At 49.2% G+C, this 19,882-nt stretch overlaps 1 protein-coding gene across 1 annotated transcript; it reads right to left on the bottom strand.

Annotated features, from left to right (window-relative positions):
• Nucleotides 1-638: 638 nt before the first annotated feature.
• Rhou (ras homolog family member U) lies at nucleotides 639-10,412 on the bottom strand. Its single transcript, NM_001400995.1, has 3 exons — nucleotides 10,067-10,412; nucleotides 8,577-8,635; nucleotides 639-3,257 (listed from the first exon to the last, which is right to left on the bottom strand). Exons 1-3 carry the CDS (start codon nucleotides 10,335-10,337, stop codon nucleotides 2,802-2,804), a joined length of 786 nt encoding a protein of 261 aa, NP_001387924.1. The 5' UTR covers nucleotides 10,338-10,412; the 3' UTR covers nucleotides 639-2,801.
• Between the last annotated feature and the right edge of the window lie 9,470 nt (nucleotides 10,413-19,882).

The following is a 19,882-nucleotide window of genomic DNA, read 5'->3' as shown; positions in this document are numbered from 1 at the left end:
AGCTCAGTGGCCCTGGGTTCGGTCCCCAGCTCCGAAAAAAAGAGAAAAAAAAAAAAAGCACACAATGTTCTTGGCACCCTGGGTCACAGGCACCTAGGGCTTCAGCTGCACTGCTACAGGGTAATGGGGTCTTAGCTTCTGCTTCCCTTCCTTGGTGCCTTATAGATTGATGGCCACCACTTCATCCCCAAGGACTCATCTGAAGAAAGAGAAGCCAAGTGTTCACAACCTGAAGCTCTCAGGCCCTCAAGTCTCCCTCAACACTGTACACCTCTGGAGTCTGGACTCTGTAACCTGGCCTTCCCAAAATATGCAGAGGGGAGCCGGGCGTGGTGGCAAACCTTTAATTCAAGCACTCAATGCAAACTCGGATCTCTGTGAGTTCAAGGCCAGCCTGCTACAAGTCAAGTTCCAAAACAGCCAGGGAAGTTATACAGAGAAGTCGTGTCTCGAAAACAAAAAACAAAACAAACAAAATGCAGAGGGTCGCCACCATCCCACCAAGCCCAGAGCCCACAAGGCCGTGTTGAGTAAATGGAATAGTAGATGCTTTCCCTGAACACAAGGAAGCTTCCTAACCTGCCCAGGCCAACGCATACCTTAGCTTCCATTCTTTCAGTAGAATACACAAGAGCAGCTCTGTCCACAGGTCAGAATTTATTTCATAGCATCTCATTTATAGCATTTTTCAAGTACAAGATCCTGTCCGACATCTTTGACACGGGAAAGAGAAGAGCACACGTTGGTAAGGCACCTGCAGAGGAGCGAAGCCCCCCCTTTTGGCTTGAGACTTCTGGGTAGCTGCTTGCACGTCTGTCGAGCAGAAAACAAAGTCATCGAAAGTTTGCTCTCACCCAGGCTTGAGGTGACGATTTTGGAGCCTGCTACAGTGTGGCTTTTCGGGTGAGGTGAGTCGGCCTACACCGAGGCAAGGCTGAAGAGGCACCTCTCCACACAGCTCACAGAATCCTCCCAGACACCAGGCTGAGCCTCCAGCCGCTTTTCAGCTTTGAAGAGAACCAACTTTAATCCCACCCAGGCACATGCTTTTAAATTTCTCAGCCCAAACTTCTATTTTCAAAACGTAAAAATGCAGGAAAACCTCAAGTACAGTCAGACCTTACTTATGACTCCACAGGATGGAGGAACATCGAAAACTTGCCAGTCAGTGTCAACCCACTACATTTGTGGCATAAACAGTCCAGGGGTATGCATCCCAGAATAGTGTCCAGAACTCGATCACACAGCGTCCTTTTTACGACACTTCCCAGAGGCAGGAGGTCCAACAGTCCTGGCCCATGACTTCAAGTTTGTGTCCTCAGATGCTCATCTCCTTGGTCTCGACTACATTGGCTTTTTTATTATAACATTTAAAATTAAATAACTCACTCTTCCCCACCCACCCTCTGTACACAGGGCAGGCAAAAGCCCCACGTGTAGGCTGGCTCTCCAGACAGCCACGCACAATAGGATAAGCTCAGTCACCAGGTCAGTTACAAGCATTTTCATGAGTGAAACAATGTTGCCACTCGGGCCAGAAGGAAACACATCAGGAGAACATGGCTAATATCACTGGCTAACAGTTCATGTACTCTAGTGGTTCTGCCATTAGCCTTTTAATTATGTAAGAAAGTCTTCAGTCCTATTTACCAGCAGGAGGAAGTCTTTGACCTGAAGTACGGCCTGCTCTTTTACTTTTTTTTCCTATAGAAAAACATACGGTTGATTTTTTTTTTTTAAATAGTAAGAAAAAATTCACAGACAGAAAAATTTTTGTTACCAGGTGGCCATAAAGAGGTTTCTTGCCCGCAGTGAACTGATAGCTGTGACCCACGTGTGGTTCCTATGGCGTCTTGGAAGTACCTCCAACCCTGTGAAAGTGCATTCCTCACACAGGGCTGTCTCAGAACAGTCAGAAGACCCTCGCCTTACAGGACAAGTGCCACAAGCGTGACCCCCAGTGAGAAGCTGCTGGGTGAGGCCTTGCATATACCTGCCCCCCTAATACAGTGCCTCCCTAGTCACAGGACCCTGAAGGCACTGGGGTTCAAAGTGTGTACATCCCACATGTTAAGATGACCTGAAGTCCTGAAAGCTAAGAGCATTCTCTGATCTCAGCACGAGTCGCTCCCTGAAGAAAATGTCAGATGTGCACCCAGCCCTTGCCCCCCAAGAGGCATTTCCACCATTTTCACAGCAACAAAACTGGTCACGTGATTTTAAAAAAAAAAAAAGGAACAAGCAAGTGTACTGTTCTGTCAACACAATGCCAGTAGGCTGTGGGATGTTTTGGTTGTTTTAAAATCCTAAGTGAATCTGAGTAAACAAACAGAAGGGATGGGCACGAGGTTTTGTAAGCAGAAGCCCCTCTCTGTTTTCAAATGTTTGCTCTTATGAAACTGGGGATGGTTTGTGTGGTTTCAAAGTTCGCACCCACTCTCGCCAAGTCTGATGCACACGCATCCCGCACTGAGCACTCAGTAGCCCTTAATCAGGAGAAGGCCCCGTTCTCCTTTGTCCTGAACAACGAAACAGGACTTCATGCTGACACCCCAGCTTTGAAGAGCCCTTTTCATATGAAATATAAGTTAATCCAGAGCTCTAAGTTCTCAGACTTACGAGGAAAAAAAAATCTTAACTTTCAAAAAAATTTTTTAAACATATTTTGCATATGAATCTCAACCTGGGCTCACACACACAGGAAGTTGAGGGCGGAAGAGGATGCTTGGAGGGCTCATCCTATGACCACAGCCACATTGTAAAGAGCTGTTGCAGCTTAAACACTAGCCGTTTGAGAAGAGTCAGGCCAGGCAGCAATATTTCCTCCACCAAGACTTGGACAGGTCCCGCACCTTATCCGGGGTCCTGCTTTTAGACTTCTTTGGCTGTTGCTGGGAGTCTGAGTGCTGGATACCAGCAACAATGGCAGCGTCGAAAACCTCCTTGAGGTTTTTCTGAGTCAAGGCTGAGCATTCAATGTAGGAGACGGCTTTGACTTCCTCGGCGCACAGCTTCGCCGCCTCTTCCGGCACCGGCTTCTCTTTGCACTTGTCCAGTTCGATGAGCACTTTGACATCTTCCCTGAGGTCCGACTGTGTCCCGACCAGGATGATGGGGGCCTTAGGGCAGTGACGTCGGATCTCCGGAACCCACTTCTCGCCCACGTTCTGGAAGGATGTGGGACTTACCACGCTGAAACACAGCAGGAAGATGTCCGTGTTGGTGTAGCAGAGGGGCCTCAGCTTGTCAAACTCATCCTGAAACCAAGCACAAAGCCCTCGTTAGCTCTTGCCACCTTAGGAAGCAACCTCAGGGCCAGGATACTCAGAGAAAACCTGTTTCTATAAAGAGGGGCCAGTGTCTCGGGCCTGCCCTGGGACACAGGTGCAGCCTTAACACTCCAAATACGCTCTTGGTGACCGTGACTACCACGTCATATGCTATAGAAAGGCACTTAAAGCAGATGAGCTCTGGCCCACAGTGACCCCAACTCTCTTTTTTAAATCCTGGAACTTGACTCTTCTGAAAGTCAGTATTCATCCACACTGATGCCCGAGACTTGACCTCTTAAACTCTGTTCTATTAACAGAACTCCCTTCTGAGGTCCAGCCCTGCTCTGCCTGACCACAACACACAGTTGTGGTCACAACTTCACAAGGATGTCGATTCATCCCCCAGCCCCAGCACACAGTACTGACGCATGTTCCTCAGAAACATGAAAGACTTCAAAGTGAGAACAGGGATCTATGTAGACCACTACCAGTGGCAGTTTAAAGACACCCTCCCTCACTGTCACCCAGACAACGGTTAATCCATTCTTGTTCTGGTTGTATCTTATCTTTCTTCCCTTCCTCTTACTTTTCTCCCTTCCTTCAGCTAAGCTTCCACACCGTGTTTCAGACAGACAACATAACTGCAGAGTATGCACAACCGTCCCGTGGTACAGAGACCTGGAGCAGGTCAGTGAGGATGGATGTCCTACAGTCTACCAACAGATTCCCCAAACACCACACACTCCAGGCATAAGCCAGCATCCCTGTCAGCATCTCCTCCTGTCAAGCATCGTATAGATCCCGGAGGCACCATTTCCAGCTCAGTCTCCTCCCAGAAAAACTGTCCCATCCGCTCACCCTTATCTGAAATGCGTCTGTGCGAGCTGAAATCCTCCAGCATCTAACATCGATGACTTCCCAAGACAGGAAAATGTTAAACATGTTCAATGTTTTCCATTACTCAGTTGGCAGACACTGATTACCTACGGTCCCATTTACAGGCACAGCATTCTTTAACTGCGACAATCTTAGTCGGGGTCTCTACTGCTCTGATAAACACCAGGACCAAGAACAATACAGGGAGGAAAGGGTTTATTTGATTTTCCATCGTATGGCCAGTCATCCAGGGAAGTCCAGGCAGGAAATGGCGGCAGAAACTCAGGCAGGGCCCGCGGCAGACTGATGTTTACTGGCTTGCTTATATCTTGTTTTCTTATATCAGCCAGGACCATCAGCCCAAGTGTGGAACCTCCCACAGGGAGCTGGGCCCTTCCACATCAATCACTCATAAGGAAATGAACCACAGGCCGATCTGTCGTCTGTTAGTTATGTTTCTATGGCTGTAACAAAACATGATGGCCAGAGCAACTACTTAAAAATAAAAAGCATTTAATTGGCCTTAGTTTCAGAGGACTAGCTAGAGTCCATGATGTCAGAGCAAAGGCACAGGGGCAGGAGCAGCTGAGAGCTCACATCTTGATCCACAAGCAGGAGAGAGTGCACACTAAGAATGACACCAGTCATTTGAAACCTCCAAGTGGCCCCCATGACACCTATCCTCTAGCAAGGCACACCTTCCAATCCTTCCCAATGGGGACCACCAATGGGGACCAAGTATTCAAACAGACGCGCCAATGGTGGGCCATCCTTACTCAAAGCACTGAGGGGCATTTTCTCAATTGAGGTTTCCTTGTCCCAAATGACTCTAGTCTGTATCAAGCTGACACAAAACCCAGCCAGCACAGGCGGCTTTCTTGGCTTAAAGACACCAACTGTCAGTCTAATTTGCTAATGAGCCCTTCTTTGTCCCAGGGTCTGCTTCCACTGTGGGTCAATAACCCACTGGCCACATGAGTTGAGAGTTACAGAGCTCGCGGGAAAGAACCCAGCAGCTCTGGGAGTCTCTGCCCCTGATGAGGTCCCAGTACGTGAAAGCTGAGAAAGAATGATTCAGGTTTTTACTGCCAGCTCTGTGCTGAAAGGACAAATGTAGAAACTTAACCGGGCAATTGGGCTAGCTTGGGGACTGTCCCTCCTTTACTGGGCCTTGAGCAAGGAACATAAATCTGACCAGGCTCTGGCCATGCTGGGGATGGGACATGTAGATGGCTTAGTGGTTAAGAGAAAGAAGTCACTTCGGCCACATCCGGAGCCCACAGTGGCCTGGTGACTGGATCCGGTTAAGGAGCCAGACGGGCGAGGCAGGGATAGACCCCAGTGCAGGGCACTGGGGTGCAGTGATGCAGTCAGAATATACTTTCAAGGAAGGAGTCCCAAAGCCAAGTCAACAACATATGTTGACAACTGCCAGGCCTCCAGTGTGAACTCCAGAGAGAATGTTAAGGCCAGGACAGACACACAGACAGATAGGATGGCAGGTTCCTTCTAGTAAAGGTTGTGCCCAGTTTCCCCCCTCTTTTTAGCATGAAGATTTTTTTTTCAAGTACATCATGGCTCCGCCTGAGATGAAGTTTTGGCTCCTGGTGGGGAATGAAGCCAGCCACCCTTCCTTCAGCAGCACCATCTGTCCCCCAGGCTAGCTACAGTTCCTGCAGGCCTCCTGTCCACCTCTGCTCTGTGTACATGAGACCATGAGTCCAAAGTTAAACGCTCACCACCCTGATGGGGAAACACAAAGGCAGGAGAAGTGAATCTGGGTATATTTGTCCCAGCAGAGCTACGCTGGGGTTCTGGCTCCCATAACAGCTAGGGAGGCTCGCCCATGCTCACGCCCTGTGGCCTGGCTAACCTGTACTCCCATTCCTTCTACCGGCCTCAGGAGGAACAGTTCCTTTGTTGACATGAAGTTGTCATGTCAGCTCCCTCACCGGTGGTCTGCAGAGCAGGGGCAGCAAGGTTAGAACAGCTCTGGTTCCCTCTGCTCCGGTTAAAACAAGCACTTACTTGCTTGTCCTGCTGGGACCTCGCCCCATGCGCTGGCGACTGGACAGCAGTCTTTGAAGTTGCTTTGCTACAGATCTCTAGGTGAACCCTGCTGGTTACTCAGCGCTGTGTTCCCTGCCAGCTAGTCTTCAAGCTGGAGGCGCGGCACCCTCGGTGAAAGCCCCCACCGCCCAGGAGACCAACTTCCAAACAAGAACACCAGCTTGGCGCCAAGCCTTTCCTCCGTTATAATTGCCTTTATGAAACTATCGACTGTTAGCTTCCTAGACGTTTTAAAATCTATTTTCCCATGTATACTGTATTTACTCTATCCCTCTTCCCTCGAGCCCCACCTTTATCCCCCAGCTCCACACACTGCCCCCTCTCAAATCCACAGCCTCTTTTCCTTCAATTATTACTGTTGCACATCCATAGATTCGAGAAATATGCAAACGCAACCTACTGATACATTTGATATTTCTTTTAGACAGGATCTCACTGTAGAGTAAGGCCCAGGCTAGCCTTCAACTCACCGTAGCCCAGGCAGACCTGACGCTTGTGTCCCAGTGTCCCAAACGCTGCCATCACAGGCCCAAGCCACTACTCTCAGCTTATTCCCTGGCTTTTTTGGAGACGATATGAAGGAAACACCTAACTCCCTTTTAGAAATGCTGAGTTGGTTTTCCAACGTACCCGTCCCCTCTCAAAAACCCATAGCCAAGGCTTTTCTCTGCACTGCGTTGTCTTCCTTGAGCTCAGAGCTAGTCTACTGACCCCAGGTCTGCAGCAGGCAAGCCCACAGCTGTCCACAGACTGATGGCTCACACCATCTGGTTCAGGAACTAAACCACATGGAACCCCGAGGTGTGTCAGACTGCAACTCAGGACTCATCTTCCAAGGAAAGTCCACCTCCCTCAGAAGCCGAGGTGGCAGGTGGAGACCTCTGAGGAGTGGCACAGTGATTCCTAAGCCAACATCCTAGCAGCTCCTCACTGGGGTCCTCAGGGGGCCTATAGCAACTACATACTTCTGACTGTGTCCTACAGAGGGAGAAGCCCAGCCTCCCTCCTCCATCTGTATAAAACAGTCCCAAGGACGTTATGCAAAAAGAGAAAGACCCAAGACCATCTCTTTAATGTGTTCCTTTGCTGGCCCGTTTTTAAGAGACACAAGCTCGGCTGGTCTCAAATGCCCCATAGAGTCAACGACTTTGAACTTCTGATTCTCCTGTCTTCCTCTCCCAAGTGCGGAGGTTACAGTGTGCACCACCATGCCTGGCATGTCTGTTTTTGAGATTTCATCTTATGCCTAGACTGTCCTTGAACTCGCCACACGGGCCAGGCTGCCTTTGAACTGGCAGCTAGTCTTCTGCTGCAGCTTCCTGAGAGCTGGATTCCCAAGCACGAACAACTATGCCTGTGTTTTGATGCTTCCTTCCCACGCAGTGACATATTGGTGGTGTTTGGCTTCTCCCACTCAAAGCATAGGTGCCGAACAGCCTTTCCAGTGGGACGTCAATTCCATCACTGCATTTATCACGAGACTGACAGTCCATTAAGACAGCCCCGTCTTCTGTCTCCTTGAGGTCTCAGGAATAAGCCAGTCTTGAGTCCCAAGTTTGCTATATTACAGTAATGAGTTCCCTAAAGGTCCTGGGTTGGATGAGATCTGGCAACACAGGAAGGCCAGCTTCTTCATCTGCATGGACAGTCGGCAAAGTAAAGGGATTGCTTATCCCCTCTGCATCCTGTCAGCTCTAGACATCGGGAGAGACGAGTTCACTGTCCCCTGGGTACCTAAATACTTAGGACCTCAGTGGCTAGAACAGCTTCTAGGGCAGCTTCAACCAGGCCCAAAACCCTTCTGAAGGGCACTGAGGGGATCCTATCCCTATGCCTCCTGCCTGGCTTCCTATTCCAGTGTTTTGCCCTCTAGACAAGAATGACCAAACAGAGTAGCCCCACTGCTCTGAGAACTGGGGAAGACAGATGTTAACATAAGCTACTGTTTTTCTTTGAACAAACATTTAAGTTTCAGGTTCATTAGCCTTGAATCCATGGATTATAAGATATGAGGGGCTTCCTCTAAGAAACGGTTACAAACCACTCCTGTGGTTTTTCTTTTTTAGCTTAAGCGAGACCATGAGAGCTTCCCGAAAGTCCTATTAAGATAAGGGGCAGTTCCTCCTCAGCCTTCCCAGAACAGGCAGACCCTGTTTCACTGGCCCAGAGGTGTCCTTCTCAGCCTCCTCTCCTCCTCCCACTGCCCTCAAAGGAGCTGAAGCAGGAGTGGGCCTGCCTCACCGGGTTTCACAATGACCCAGTTACTAAGGGAATCATTTGGAAACTGCAAAGGTTGTTTGGAAACCTTTAAAAGGCTGTTTCCTTTCCCAGTGCCGAGCTGTGTAACTTGATACCGACCTGTCCTGCAGTGTCACAGAGTTGGAGTCTCACAGGCCGCCCATCTACGGACACCACGGCTTGAGGGAAAGAAAAAGAAAAAAAAAAAAAAAAAAAAAGAACAAGGTGAATATCAGGACGTCTTTTACCCTCTCAGAAGATTGACAGTTCCTGCTCTGGGTTCTCTTAGTGAACTAAGGACTTGGCTAAGCCCAGAAACCCATGGAAGTGTACAAATGACCCAAGGCGTGAGGGGGGGGGGGCTCCCTCCACCACAGAGCATGAGGCAGAAAAGCCCTGACCCCTGGAAGGTGCCCCCGGAAGGTTAGTGTTTTCCTTTCAAGCCTGGAAGATTAATTTTCCTGTCACCCTTGTTTCAAAGGACCTAGAAACAACACAAGGTGGGGGGGGGGGAGTGGGATTAGGTGGGAATCAACTCTGCACTTTTTTTTTTTTTTTTGGTTCTTTTTTTTCCCGGAGCTGGGGACCGAACCCAGGGCCTTGCGCTTCCTAGGCAAGCGCTCTACCACTGAGCTAAATCCCCAACCCCAACTCTGTACTTTTAAATCAGTGGATAGATAATTCTGTTTTCTCTTGGGAAGAAGTCTCCTGGCTTCAGGTTTTATCATACAACTCCAGCAGTTTTGAGAACTTGTGCAAACACGGGTGGCCTATCACCCGGTACTGTTCTCTGTCGCGTCAAAGAGAGGATTAAAGAGAAGAGCTGGCAGAGAGAAGCCAGCCACACAGGTTTTTCACCAGGGTCCAGAGATGGGGTGAGAGCAAGGACCAACATCCAGTAAAGACATGGAGGTTTCAGCTTAAATTAGTCAATTTGTCCCCTTCTGATAGCCTTTCTAGTTGTTTATAAATGTTTATGCTAGTGGGCAGTGGAGGGGTACCATGCACTTCTGTTTTATCCATAGGGTCTCTGAAAGAGGAAATCAGAGACTGGCCACGGAAACTGGAGGTCAGAGGTAAATGTTTCAGGGGGAAGATTTTTCACGCTAGCCTATGTGATTTTTTTTAACTTTTTCTAAGATCCTAAAAAGACTTTTAAAAAAAATCAAGATAAATGATTGCTTCACTTTTGTTATCTTTGTATGATACGCGAGCCCACCCACCCTTGAGAACTTGCTGAATCTAAACGACAAGCTTGGAAGAACTGGCCCAACCGTCAGAAACCGAGACAGCGCAGGCGGGGCGCAGGCCAGGCAGGCGCTGGGCTCAGAAGAAAGGAACGTTCTCGCAAGCCTCAGCCCTCCCCGGTGCGCCTGGCCGGCTCACACACGGAGCAATCCCGGTTGCTCCAGGCGGAGATCGGCTGGAACTGAGTCGCCCCGGAGGGCGCAGGTGGGAAGGACACCTGAGCTGCAGCTCGCTCCCGAGTCACCGAGCCGGCTCGGTCAGACGCCCTGCCGCCGCCCCGCCGAGCTGCTGCCCCGACACCCGCGCCGCCCCGCGCCACCCCGCGCCTCCCAGCCCGAGACCGCGCCCCGCCTGGCGCTCACCCGAGAAGTTGTCGAAGGCCGTGGGGATGTACTCTGTGGGGTAGCCGTTGGTGGTATAGCTGACCACCAGGCTGGTCTTGCCCACCGCGCCGTCGCCGACCAGCACGCACTTGACGCCGCGTCCCTCGGCGCCGCCCGCGCGCCCCCGACCCCCGGACACCCCGGGCCCGCGCGCCCCGCGCCCCCCGCGCTCCCGGCGAGGCGGTACGGGCGGCGCCGCCGGCGGCTCGCAGCGGGAGGGCAGCGCCGGCCGGCCTTGCTGCGGGGCCATCGCGGGCGGCGACCGCGAGACCAGCTGCCAGCGGCGGACAAAGGCGGCGCACGGTCCGCACTCGGCTGGGCGACTGTGCCCGCGCGGCCGCGATGTGGCCGAGCCTGCTCCGCCAGGCTTCCCTGCGACACCGGCGGGCGGGGAAAGAGGCGGGTCCGGCGTCGCCTTCTTCTATCCGAGACCACAGCGCCCCCGTCTGCGCGCCGCGCTGGTGAACTACGCCGGCGCCTTCAAACGGTGCGGCTGGCCAAGCTGGCTCCACCACACCAACCCACGCGGACCCCGTGCTACCCCGGTCCCTGCTGGGCTTCTCATCTCTCCCACCACCACCATCCCCGCCTCCTTCCCAAGCTTCCTTTTCTCCCAGTTCCTCAGCCCTGCCCCCTCCTCCCCATCCTTCTGTTCCCCTTTCACTCCCCGTTCTCTCTCTTCCCTCTGCTCCTCTCCCTCCTCAGGTCGCCCTCTATTCTTTCTTCTCCACAACCTCTTTCCGCGATCTCACTCTCTCTCCACGATCACTCTGCTCCTTCCTCTCTCCCTGTTCCCCCAGGTGCCCTTGCTCCTCCACACAAGTGTCTTGGTTTGGAGGGGTAAGGTCCTGTGGACCCTGTGGACCCTGCCTGCTTTAGCCGTCTCCCAGAAGGAAAGATTATTGTCCTGGGAGACTGTCCTCTTGATGAGCAGGACTTAAATTTGATTGCAGACAAAAATGTATGGTTTTTCTTTTAAATTCACTGATTCTCATTTGGGCGCAGGGTACCGCCCTTTGTTAGCGCTCCCTCTCTTTGACATGCTGTGACCTTGTGTGTGCTCGTGGTCCAGCAAATTTCCTTACAGTTGGCTGCATTAGTGTTATCTGAAAAGCTAATAACCTGTTCATCTTGTGCGGCCCTTTCTCTGCTTCTGGTGCTGTGTGCCGTTAACATTAATACTATTTTGCAGGTAGTAAAGACAAGAGCTAGTAAATAGTGAACCTTTGTTATGTACCAGCTACTGTTGTGACCATTCTTCCAAAACGAATTCCTTTCATCTTAGTATTGCTTGTACCCATTTTACAGCCGGGACAACCCGAGGTACAGAGATGCCGAGTGACAGGTTCAAGTTCCGTAAAGGAAACGATAGTGCCTGTGTCCTACCTGGCACCTATATGCAGTATGGCAAGTGAGACTTGCAAAGATGGCGTGGCCACAGGAATACAGAAGTGGGTCTGTCAAGAGGTGAGCTCTTCAATCCGGGATCCTGGCTGGCAGAAAGCATCATTCAAGGTCTCAGTGCTGTCAGTCTCTAAAACTGCAGTGCAAGCTATTTTCAGGACTGAGGTTTGGAACCCTAGGACCTGACCGGAAATGCCCTTGAGAACCTGGGAAATCAAAAGTCTCCCACACAGAATCTCAAGAACAGCAACAGGCATCTTGGAAATAGACTAAACACCTGGTACACTGTCTTCTGCAGCAAGACAGACCAGAGCAGCAAAAAGATGAAACTCCTAGGTTAAGACCATTCAGCCCTCTTTTGCCCTGGGGCCACCTGAATTCCTCTGCTCTGTCAGATCCAGTAGATAATTTGAGTATGCCTTCTGTCTCCTTGATGGTTGACGTGACAATAACTCTTTTTGCAAAACCATTGCTACAATATTGGTTCCCATGCATGTCTGGCTGCAACCGTTTGCTTGGTGTTACTGTTGAGACCTGACAAAGTGGGTATATGCTACTGTGTTTCTGTAGATGTTGCAAAATGTTTCCACTTCAATTATTGTAGGTTAGGTACATTATCCACTTAAACTCGAACTTCCCAACATATGGAGTGGCCTTGAAGTAGCTGTGAATGTTTTGGGAAGCAAGCCAAGCAAAATAAGGCCGGAGAGACATTTTGTTTGTGTTTAATGGGACATAGAGCCAAGAGAAGGGAGATAAAGGAGGTGGCATGGGAGCACTTTCTACTGGGGTCAACGGAAGCCAAGAGCCTTTGCGGCAGGCATGAAGCCTCTCCTCTCCTGCTGGTGTGTGGTACGTACTTCATGTGTCATTCGAGACTGAGACCCAGCCACACTGACGTGGGAGCAGTGGCCACGGCTGAAACTGCCACCCCTCTGTACAGATCTTGCCGGCTTTACCTTCCCTCAGCACTGGAGGTTCCAGGATCAAAGAGCTGCCGAGCTTGAGGTGAATGAAACCGAGAGTCCAACTGCTGCAGTGCTTTACCAAACCAAACCAAACAACCAACAACCAACAACAAAACCAAACACTTGCTGGTGGGCCCGGCCTGCTCAGCTCTGTCCACTCACGTCAGGGATGTGTCTTAAGGCAGGGGATGCAATGGTAAGTGTTGGTCTGAATCCCCATGTTTGTAAGTCAACAAAGCCTGTGGCTATCCCATAGAGCACAGACCCCATGTGTGTCTCTTGGTACTCATCCTGGAAGAGATATACCTCAAACTTGAAGGAGTCAGAGGGTTGGTGGCTACAAAGTTCAGGCAGAGGAGTAAGCACTATAAACTTGTGTAAGTGGTCTGATAATACTATGTTTTTGAAGTTTACAGCACGTGTTAGCTTTCATAATATGTCATTTATTTTGATGTGTTTCTTTATTTCTTTTTTATTTGATTTTTGTTTTGTTTGTTGTTTTTTTTTTTTTTTCATTGTAGCCCAGGCTATCCTGGAACTCACTCTGTGGAAGCAGCTGGCCTCAGATCAAAGATCCACCTGCCTCTGCCTTCTGAGTTTTTGGCGCTAAAGGCATAGACCACCGTGCCTGATCCCGAATTTTAGTTTTTACATTCTGATCTCCATGGGGCCCTCTTAACCAACTGAAAGCATCCCTCAGGGTCCCAAAGGTCCCTTATGCTGGCTATGAAACTGAACCACACACATGCACATGTGCAGCCAGCCCTGTGACTAATTAGATCCCCCAAGCTGCTAGTACCCAGACTAGTAGTTCCTACACATTATCAGTGTCTCCTCGTGTTCTAGGACCCAACCAATACCAATCCTTCCTCTCCTTTTCCATGAGATGCTACTGAGGAGAAAAATGAGAAGAAACGGTTAACATTTTTTTGTGTGTGTGAGAGAAGATGGGAAATATCATATAAATGACCCCAAGCTGCTCTCAGTGCATCCAGTAGGGTCTTGGCCAAAGTTGTGACTGCCAGTATCATGGGGAAGAATTCCAACACACCGCCCGGTGTGTGAGCTCAGGCTCCTTCCCTACCAATACTGCAATCTCACCACCCTCCGTCCCCTTGTTAATAATTAGAATTAATAATTAAAAATTAAGAACTCTCATTAGGATCATGAAGTTCAGAGTGTAAAATATCAATCATTAATGTTGACTGGCAAGAAGAATTTTTGAAAAGAAAATATCTGAACCATTTTTACCCATTGGTAAGATATGCTATTTTGCAGTATGAACTCAAAACCTAATTGTCTAGAAATCAAGGAGTTAATTTTTGGTAACTCTCTAACATAGAATCCTTCCATACACACTTAAGGATCCAGCCTGTTCATACCTGTGAATATCCTTGGTGGTCGATACATGTCTCCACCTTCACATGTAACAGTGAAACAAACTAAATAAACAAAACAATAAAATGGGTGTAGTAGCTATAAAAATCTGTTACAGTATCCAATCAAGATGGCTGGTAGGGGAAACGGTTCAGGGAAACAAGGGCTTACCACTCAAGTATGAGTTCAAATCCCAGAGCCCAAGGCAAGGCCAGATGTGCCAGTGGACACCTGTAACCTCAGCGTTTGGGGGGTGGAAACAGGCAGGTCCCCGAAACTCACTGACCAGTCAACCATGCTGAATCAATGAGCTTCAGGTTGAGCAATAAACCTTGTCTCAAAAATAAATGTGTAACAATTGAAATGTAAATAAGAAATACCCAATATAATAAATATGGAGAAAATAAAAGATACATAATAAGAAAAAAAATAAAAAATAAATGTGGTTCTGGTGTGTCTGAAGAAAGCACCAGTGTACTCACGTACATTAAAAAGAAAAGTAGATTGCAAAAAAAAAAAAAAAATGTGGGAAGCAATTCAGAAAATACACTTGATGTGAATTTTTACTTTCCAAACACAGGCACACACATGTTCATATATCCACACTAACAAACACACACACACACACACACACACTCATACATGCACACACCATAACACACACACAATAGCACGCACGTACACACACCATCACACAGCACACCGTCACATACACGCACCATAACATATGCTGTCACACACACACCATCACACACACACACACACACACACACACACACACACCATCACCCACACACACATACACACACACACACCATCACCCACACATCACAAAGTGAGTGAGCGAACAAGAATGGATCTTAACAAAACAGTTAAGAGTGAAGGAAAGCCAGGCAAGGAAAATTATGAAATGTCTGACTAGGATTATTGAGTTCAGAAATAAAAGAAACCCAGTGATGCTGGGTGTTAGCGTGGTTGAGGAAAGTTGTCACACCCAGAATGGGGTGGTCGGGAGTTCTACTCTGAGTGGTGACTTCACCACTGGTCTTCATAGTAACTCGTGTTTTATTTACTTCTGCAAACCACATTGTGTTTCAAAATTGTAGTGGTTAGGAATATTCAAACGTGTAAATCATACTCAGCAGGACTTTGAGGAGAGCTGTTTGCTTTAGGGCCCTACAGAATGACTCACGGGTTGTACGTCCCGTGGATTAAACAGCAGTCTTATCGTAAAAGTCTGAGGTGATTTGAGTAACTAAAACCCTATTGGGTCAAAACCATTCCAGGAATACCGATTGGGAAGTTCTGCTATGCATTATTTACAAGTCTAATATTTATTTTAATATTGGTATCGTCTTTCCGCGAGTGTTACTTTAGGTGTTTGATATTTTTTAACCAACCCAACTGGTCCTGCAGGACCAGGAAAATGGCAATTCATAGTCGTAACTTCCTGCAGAGAAATGAAAGCTCTAGGGTTTGGCAGGACACGGGGTACATGGCCAGGGGAAACATGCTGGGCTTCCGCTAGCTGCCAAGCCTGCTGAGCGAGCCTCCAGCCACCCAAGCAACACCTTTCCGTGCCCAGTCTCAGTTTGTTTTGCTCTTGAAAAATCCCTGCTCTGTGTCCCTTCTGCTGTTGCAGCTCATATTCAACGCACATGAGAGAGGACGGCTGGTTCCATCCCGTGTCCATCCACCGTGTCCCTGGGTGGGATGTCGGGGATGGCGGGGGAGAGAACACCCAGCTGTTTGACCCCCTCCATATAGAGGCGCTCTCACAGACTGTCACAGCCATTGATAGGCTTCCAACGCCTAAACACTCCACAGAAACTCCCAGGCAAACACTTTCCAACCGCCAAGTTCTCAAGCATGATAAGAACTCTGAAGAAACTCCTCCCGGCTCTTGCAAAATCTTGACCTCCCTTCGTTTCAAGGCCACCATGATGATAAGAACAGGCCAGTCAGCGTTTCCCAGCAGCCACGAGTGTGGGCCAGGAGTCTGAGACTCAGACCTTTTCCTCTTCTCCCAGAACTGCAGCTCTGCTCTCCCAGCAAAACACTCCTCCAGATGATGGGCGTGGAGGGACACCAAAGGACTTCCCTAGGGACAGCACAGGGGTTGTCAAACCCAACTGCTGGGTCGTCCGTAACACTTCAGGAATCGAGGGAATGTATAGGCGCCCACAATGCTATCTGGATCAGCCCACATCAGCCTCTGAGAAGGCAGTAGGGTCCACTCACTGTGCCAAGGGTCTGCACTCTCTGCTGTGCTCATCCTAAAAGAATGCCCTCCAGGGCAAATTCACTTCACACAGACTTTAGAGTCGGGATCTGACTGAGTTGAATGTGTTAGCTTCAATACTGAGCGGAGGAACATAACTCATGAACTCGGGATGACATCATGCTAGCAGGACGCTGAAGCACCACCCCACCTAGAAGAGGCCTTGACTGCAAGGTAATTCCAGAAGTCCAAAGATCCTTGTGAAAAAACAGAAGTCAGGCAGGCCAGAGAGGGCAAAGGGTAGAAGGAAGTCTGGATGGGGACACAGCGACCCTTCAGGGCAGCAACTGTTGAGTGCAAGCACGGCCCCAAGCAGACTGCCCCCTCCCAGATAGTCACCACAACCCCCAAAGCTCACGGTCACACGCTCTAAATGTCTGCTATGATCCTTCCCATTTTACACACTGGAAGATGGCATCTTGGGAAGACTGATTCCCGAGGTCTCCCAGACAGTGGCAAGGTCAGGATTATTTAGGATGCCCTGACACCCCACAATCAGACATGGACTCGTTGGCAAGCGAAGTGATTCTCTTATTAACAATACTTAAGGGGTTGGGGATTTAGCTCAGTGGTAGAGCGCTTGCCTAGCAAGCGCAAGGCCCTGGGTTCGGTCCCCAGCTCCGAAAAAAAGAAAAAATATGGTTGCTGCCTGAGTGTGTAGCAAGCAGATTCATGGGCGCAGTGTGGGATACACCAAATAGGAGAGCAGAGCTGTCTCACCTGAGCCTGTGAGTGCCCTGTGAGCCGAGGCTGAGCTTAATGTTACAGAGAATGGGAGTACGCCTTTTATAAGTGAAGAAAATACTTATTTTTTTAAATCATGTATATGTGTGTGGATATATTCATGTGACTGCTGGTCCCCCCAAAGCCCAGAAGTGTCAGATTTGGAGGCACAGTTTGAAACACATGACATGGGTTCTGGGAATAAAACCCAGGTCCTCTGCAAGAGAACCCCTCTTAGCCTCTGAGTCTGCTGTGCGGCCCAGTTTTTAAGCTTTTTAAAGTTTTATTTATGCGTGTGTTGTGTAATGGGGGTGTACACATGTATGTTTGTGTAATGTGGGGGTGTACATACGAGTGTTTGTGTAATGTGGAGAGTGTACACATACATGGTGTAATGTGGGGGGCATATACGTGTGTGTATATTGTGTAATGTGGGGACATGCACATACCATGGCAAACATATAGCGATCAGATCGCCGCATTGTGGGATCATTTCTCTCCTTTTGTTTTTTATAGGTCCCAGGGCTCAAACTTAGGTTGTCACCCTTCTGTGGGAAGTACCTTTAGTCACTGAACAATGTCCCTGACTCTGGAGACAGTTTCCAGGATGCAGTCATGACCAGCAGGACTGCATTATAGCAACGCCTCCAGTGTTGTCACCGTGCTTAATGATAATGGATTGGGTATATGAAAACTACTGAGATGTGATCCCAAATGTTCACATGCATGCATGCACATACACAACACATACACACACACACACCACATGTACACCACATACCACACCACACCATACCAGACACACCACACCACACACACACACACACACACACACACCACACACACCACACACCACACACACCACACCACACCACACCACACACACACACACACCACACACACACCACACACACACACACACCACACACACCACACACACCACACCACACCACACACATACACACACATACACACACACACCACACCACACACACATACACCACACACCAGACACCACACAACACCACACCACACACACACACACACACACATACATACACCACACCACACACACACATACACACCACATACACACAATACACACACACCTCACACACACACCACATAGCCACACCACACCACACACACACACACCACACCACATACCACACACACACACACACCACACACACACCACACCACACACACACACACACACACACACACACACACACACTGTCAATTACAGTACCTGTAATCCCAGTACTCAGAGACAGAGGAAGAGTTTGAGGCCAGGCTGGGTTATGTCATAAGTACAAGGCCAGTCTGGGCACAGTAAAGTCTGGGGTTTTATTGTGGTAGCCATATCATAGGTGTACATATCAAGACATGATGCTTTGTACACTACACTATTTTTTTTTTTTTGGTTCTTTTTTTTCGGAGCTGGGAACTGAACCCAGGGCCTTCCGCTTCCTAGGCAAGCGCTCTACCACTGAGCTAAATCCCCAACCCACTACACTACACTACACTACACTACACTACACTACACTATTTTGTCAACTACACTTTAATAAAGCTGGTGATGGGTGAGGAAGAGGGAATTCTTTTTGGTTCGCCATGGGTTCTCCTTTCTTCGCAGACAATGGGAGGAGCTTCACCAGTTCCTCTATCCAATAGCATTTTTTTTTCAGCATCACATCATCCCTGGGGATGTAGCAGCAAGTACACAATCTCTTCATCATGGAGTTCATATTTGATGATGACATTTGACACAAAGAGTGAAGGTGCTGGGAGAGCGGTCACCACACATCAGCCACACTGGGGCTATGGTGTGGAGTTAGGCAGCTCTGTGTACCTCAGAAGGAGCCTCCAACAAGGGAGGAGTGAAAACCAGAACCTAACAGCATGGGCTACCCCATGGTCCTGTGAAAGTAGAGGGAGAGAAGCCACCCAGGCAATGAGGAAAGTAAACGGAGAGAGATTGTGGTTGTGATGGATCAGCTCAGCACACGGCTTGAGAGCACAGCCTTGAGAGCAGAGCTGAGAGGTAGCATGGGGTGATCTGGCTGCTGACGGGGAGACTGTCAGGGACAAGGGCAAGAAGCCAGGCTTGGGACCCATCTTGACGGTAGAGCAAGCAAGAGCCTCGTGGTTTCTTGGGTCTTGAATTTTCACACACATAGGAGTGGTAAGGATAACAGAAAGGCAGCAACCTGATAAACAGTTACTTCAACTGGCATCTGAGACGAGCAAAAACAGTTTGCCGGGGCAACTTGGAACTTGGTTTGCACGTGCATTCAGAGTCTAGAAGTCTGTGAGACGCTTGATTGATATGCTAGCCAGATAATCATACATAGGAGTATGGAGTCCAGAGAAGAGTTGGTAACAGGTGTAATTTAAGAGTTCCATCAGCTGATCAACAAGAAGGGGAACGTGGACCCAGAGAAGAAAGACTGAGGACTGTACCCCATGTTAGATAGGAGGACCTGCACTCTAAAAGCAAAGATTTACTGAGCATTGCCAGATATCAGACACTGAATAGGCAGACATGAAGAAAATACCAGCCAAGGCCTCCCCCTAATAAAAGCCACTATGGGTACTAACACCCAGCACCCATCCACGGTCAGCTGTTCTGCTGTGTAAGTTTGAAGCAGCCCTTGTTTCCTATACTCATAATGTGGCCAGCGATAAACCCTTGACAGCACTAGCGTGGCCCTGATACACGAGGACAGCATGGCACATCTTGCCACTCGTTGCTTTGCCATCTGGGCTTGGCAAGGAACGGAACAATGCCCACGGGGACAGGAGGTGTGGGTGACTGTGGGTGAGTCCTCCGCACCCAGCCCAAGCTAAGCACCTGGATTCTTCCTTTGTCCAAGTGCCTGCCGGACTTGGACATTGCCCTGACTGAGCCAGTCGGCCGACCTGCTGGAGCTGGATCTGTTTGACACAGCCCTAGCTCTCCAAGTTCGTTAGACTGGAGACCCAGGCGAAGGGATACACAGAGGTCTCAGTGGGTCCTCAGCTTTGACTGGTAATGGA

Source organism: Rattus norvegicus, chromosome 19 (genome assembly GCF_036323735.1).
Source record: "Rattus norvegicus strain BN/NHsdMcwi chromosome 19, GRCr8, whole genome shotgun sequence".
Lineage (NCBI taxonomy): Eukaryota > Metazoa > Chordata > Mammalia > Rodentia > Muridae > Rattus > Rattus norvegicus.
This window is presented reverse-complemented; position numbering and strand designations above follow the sequence as displayed.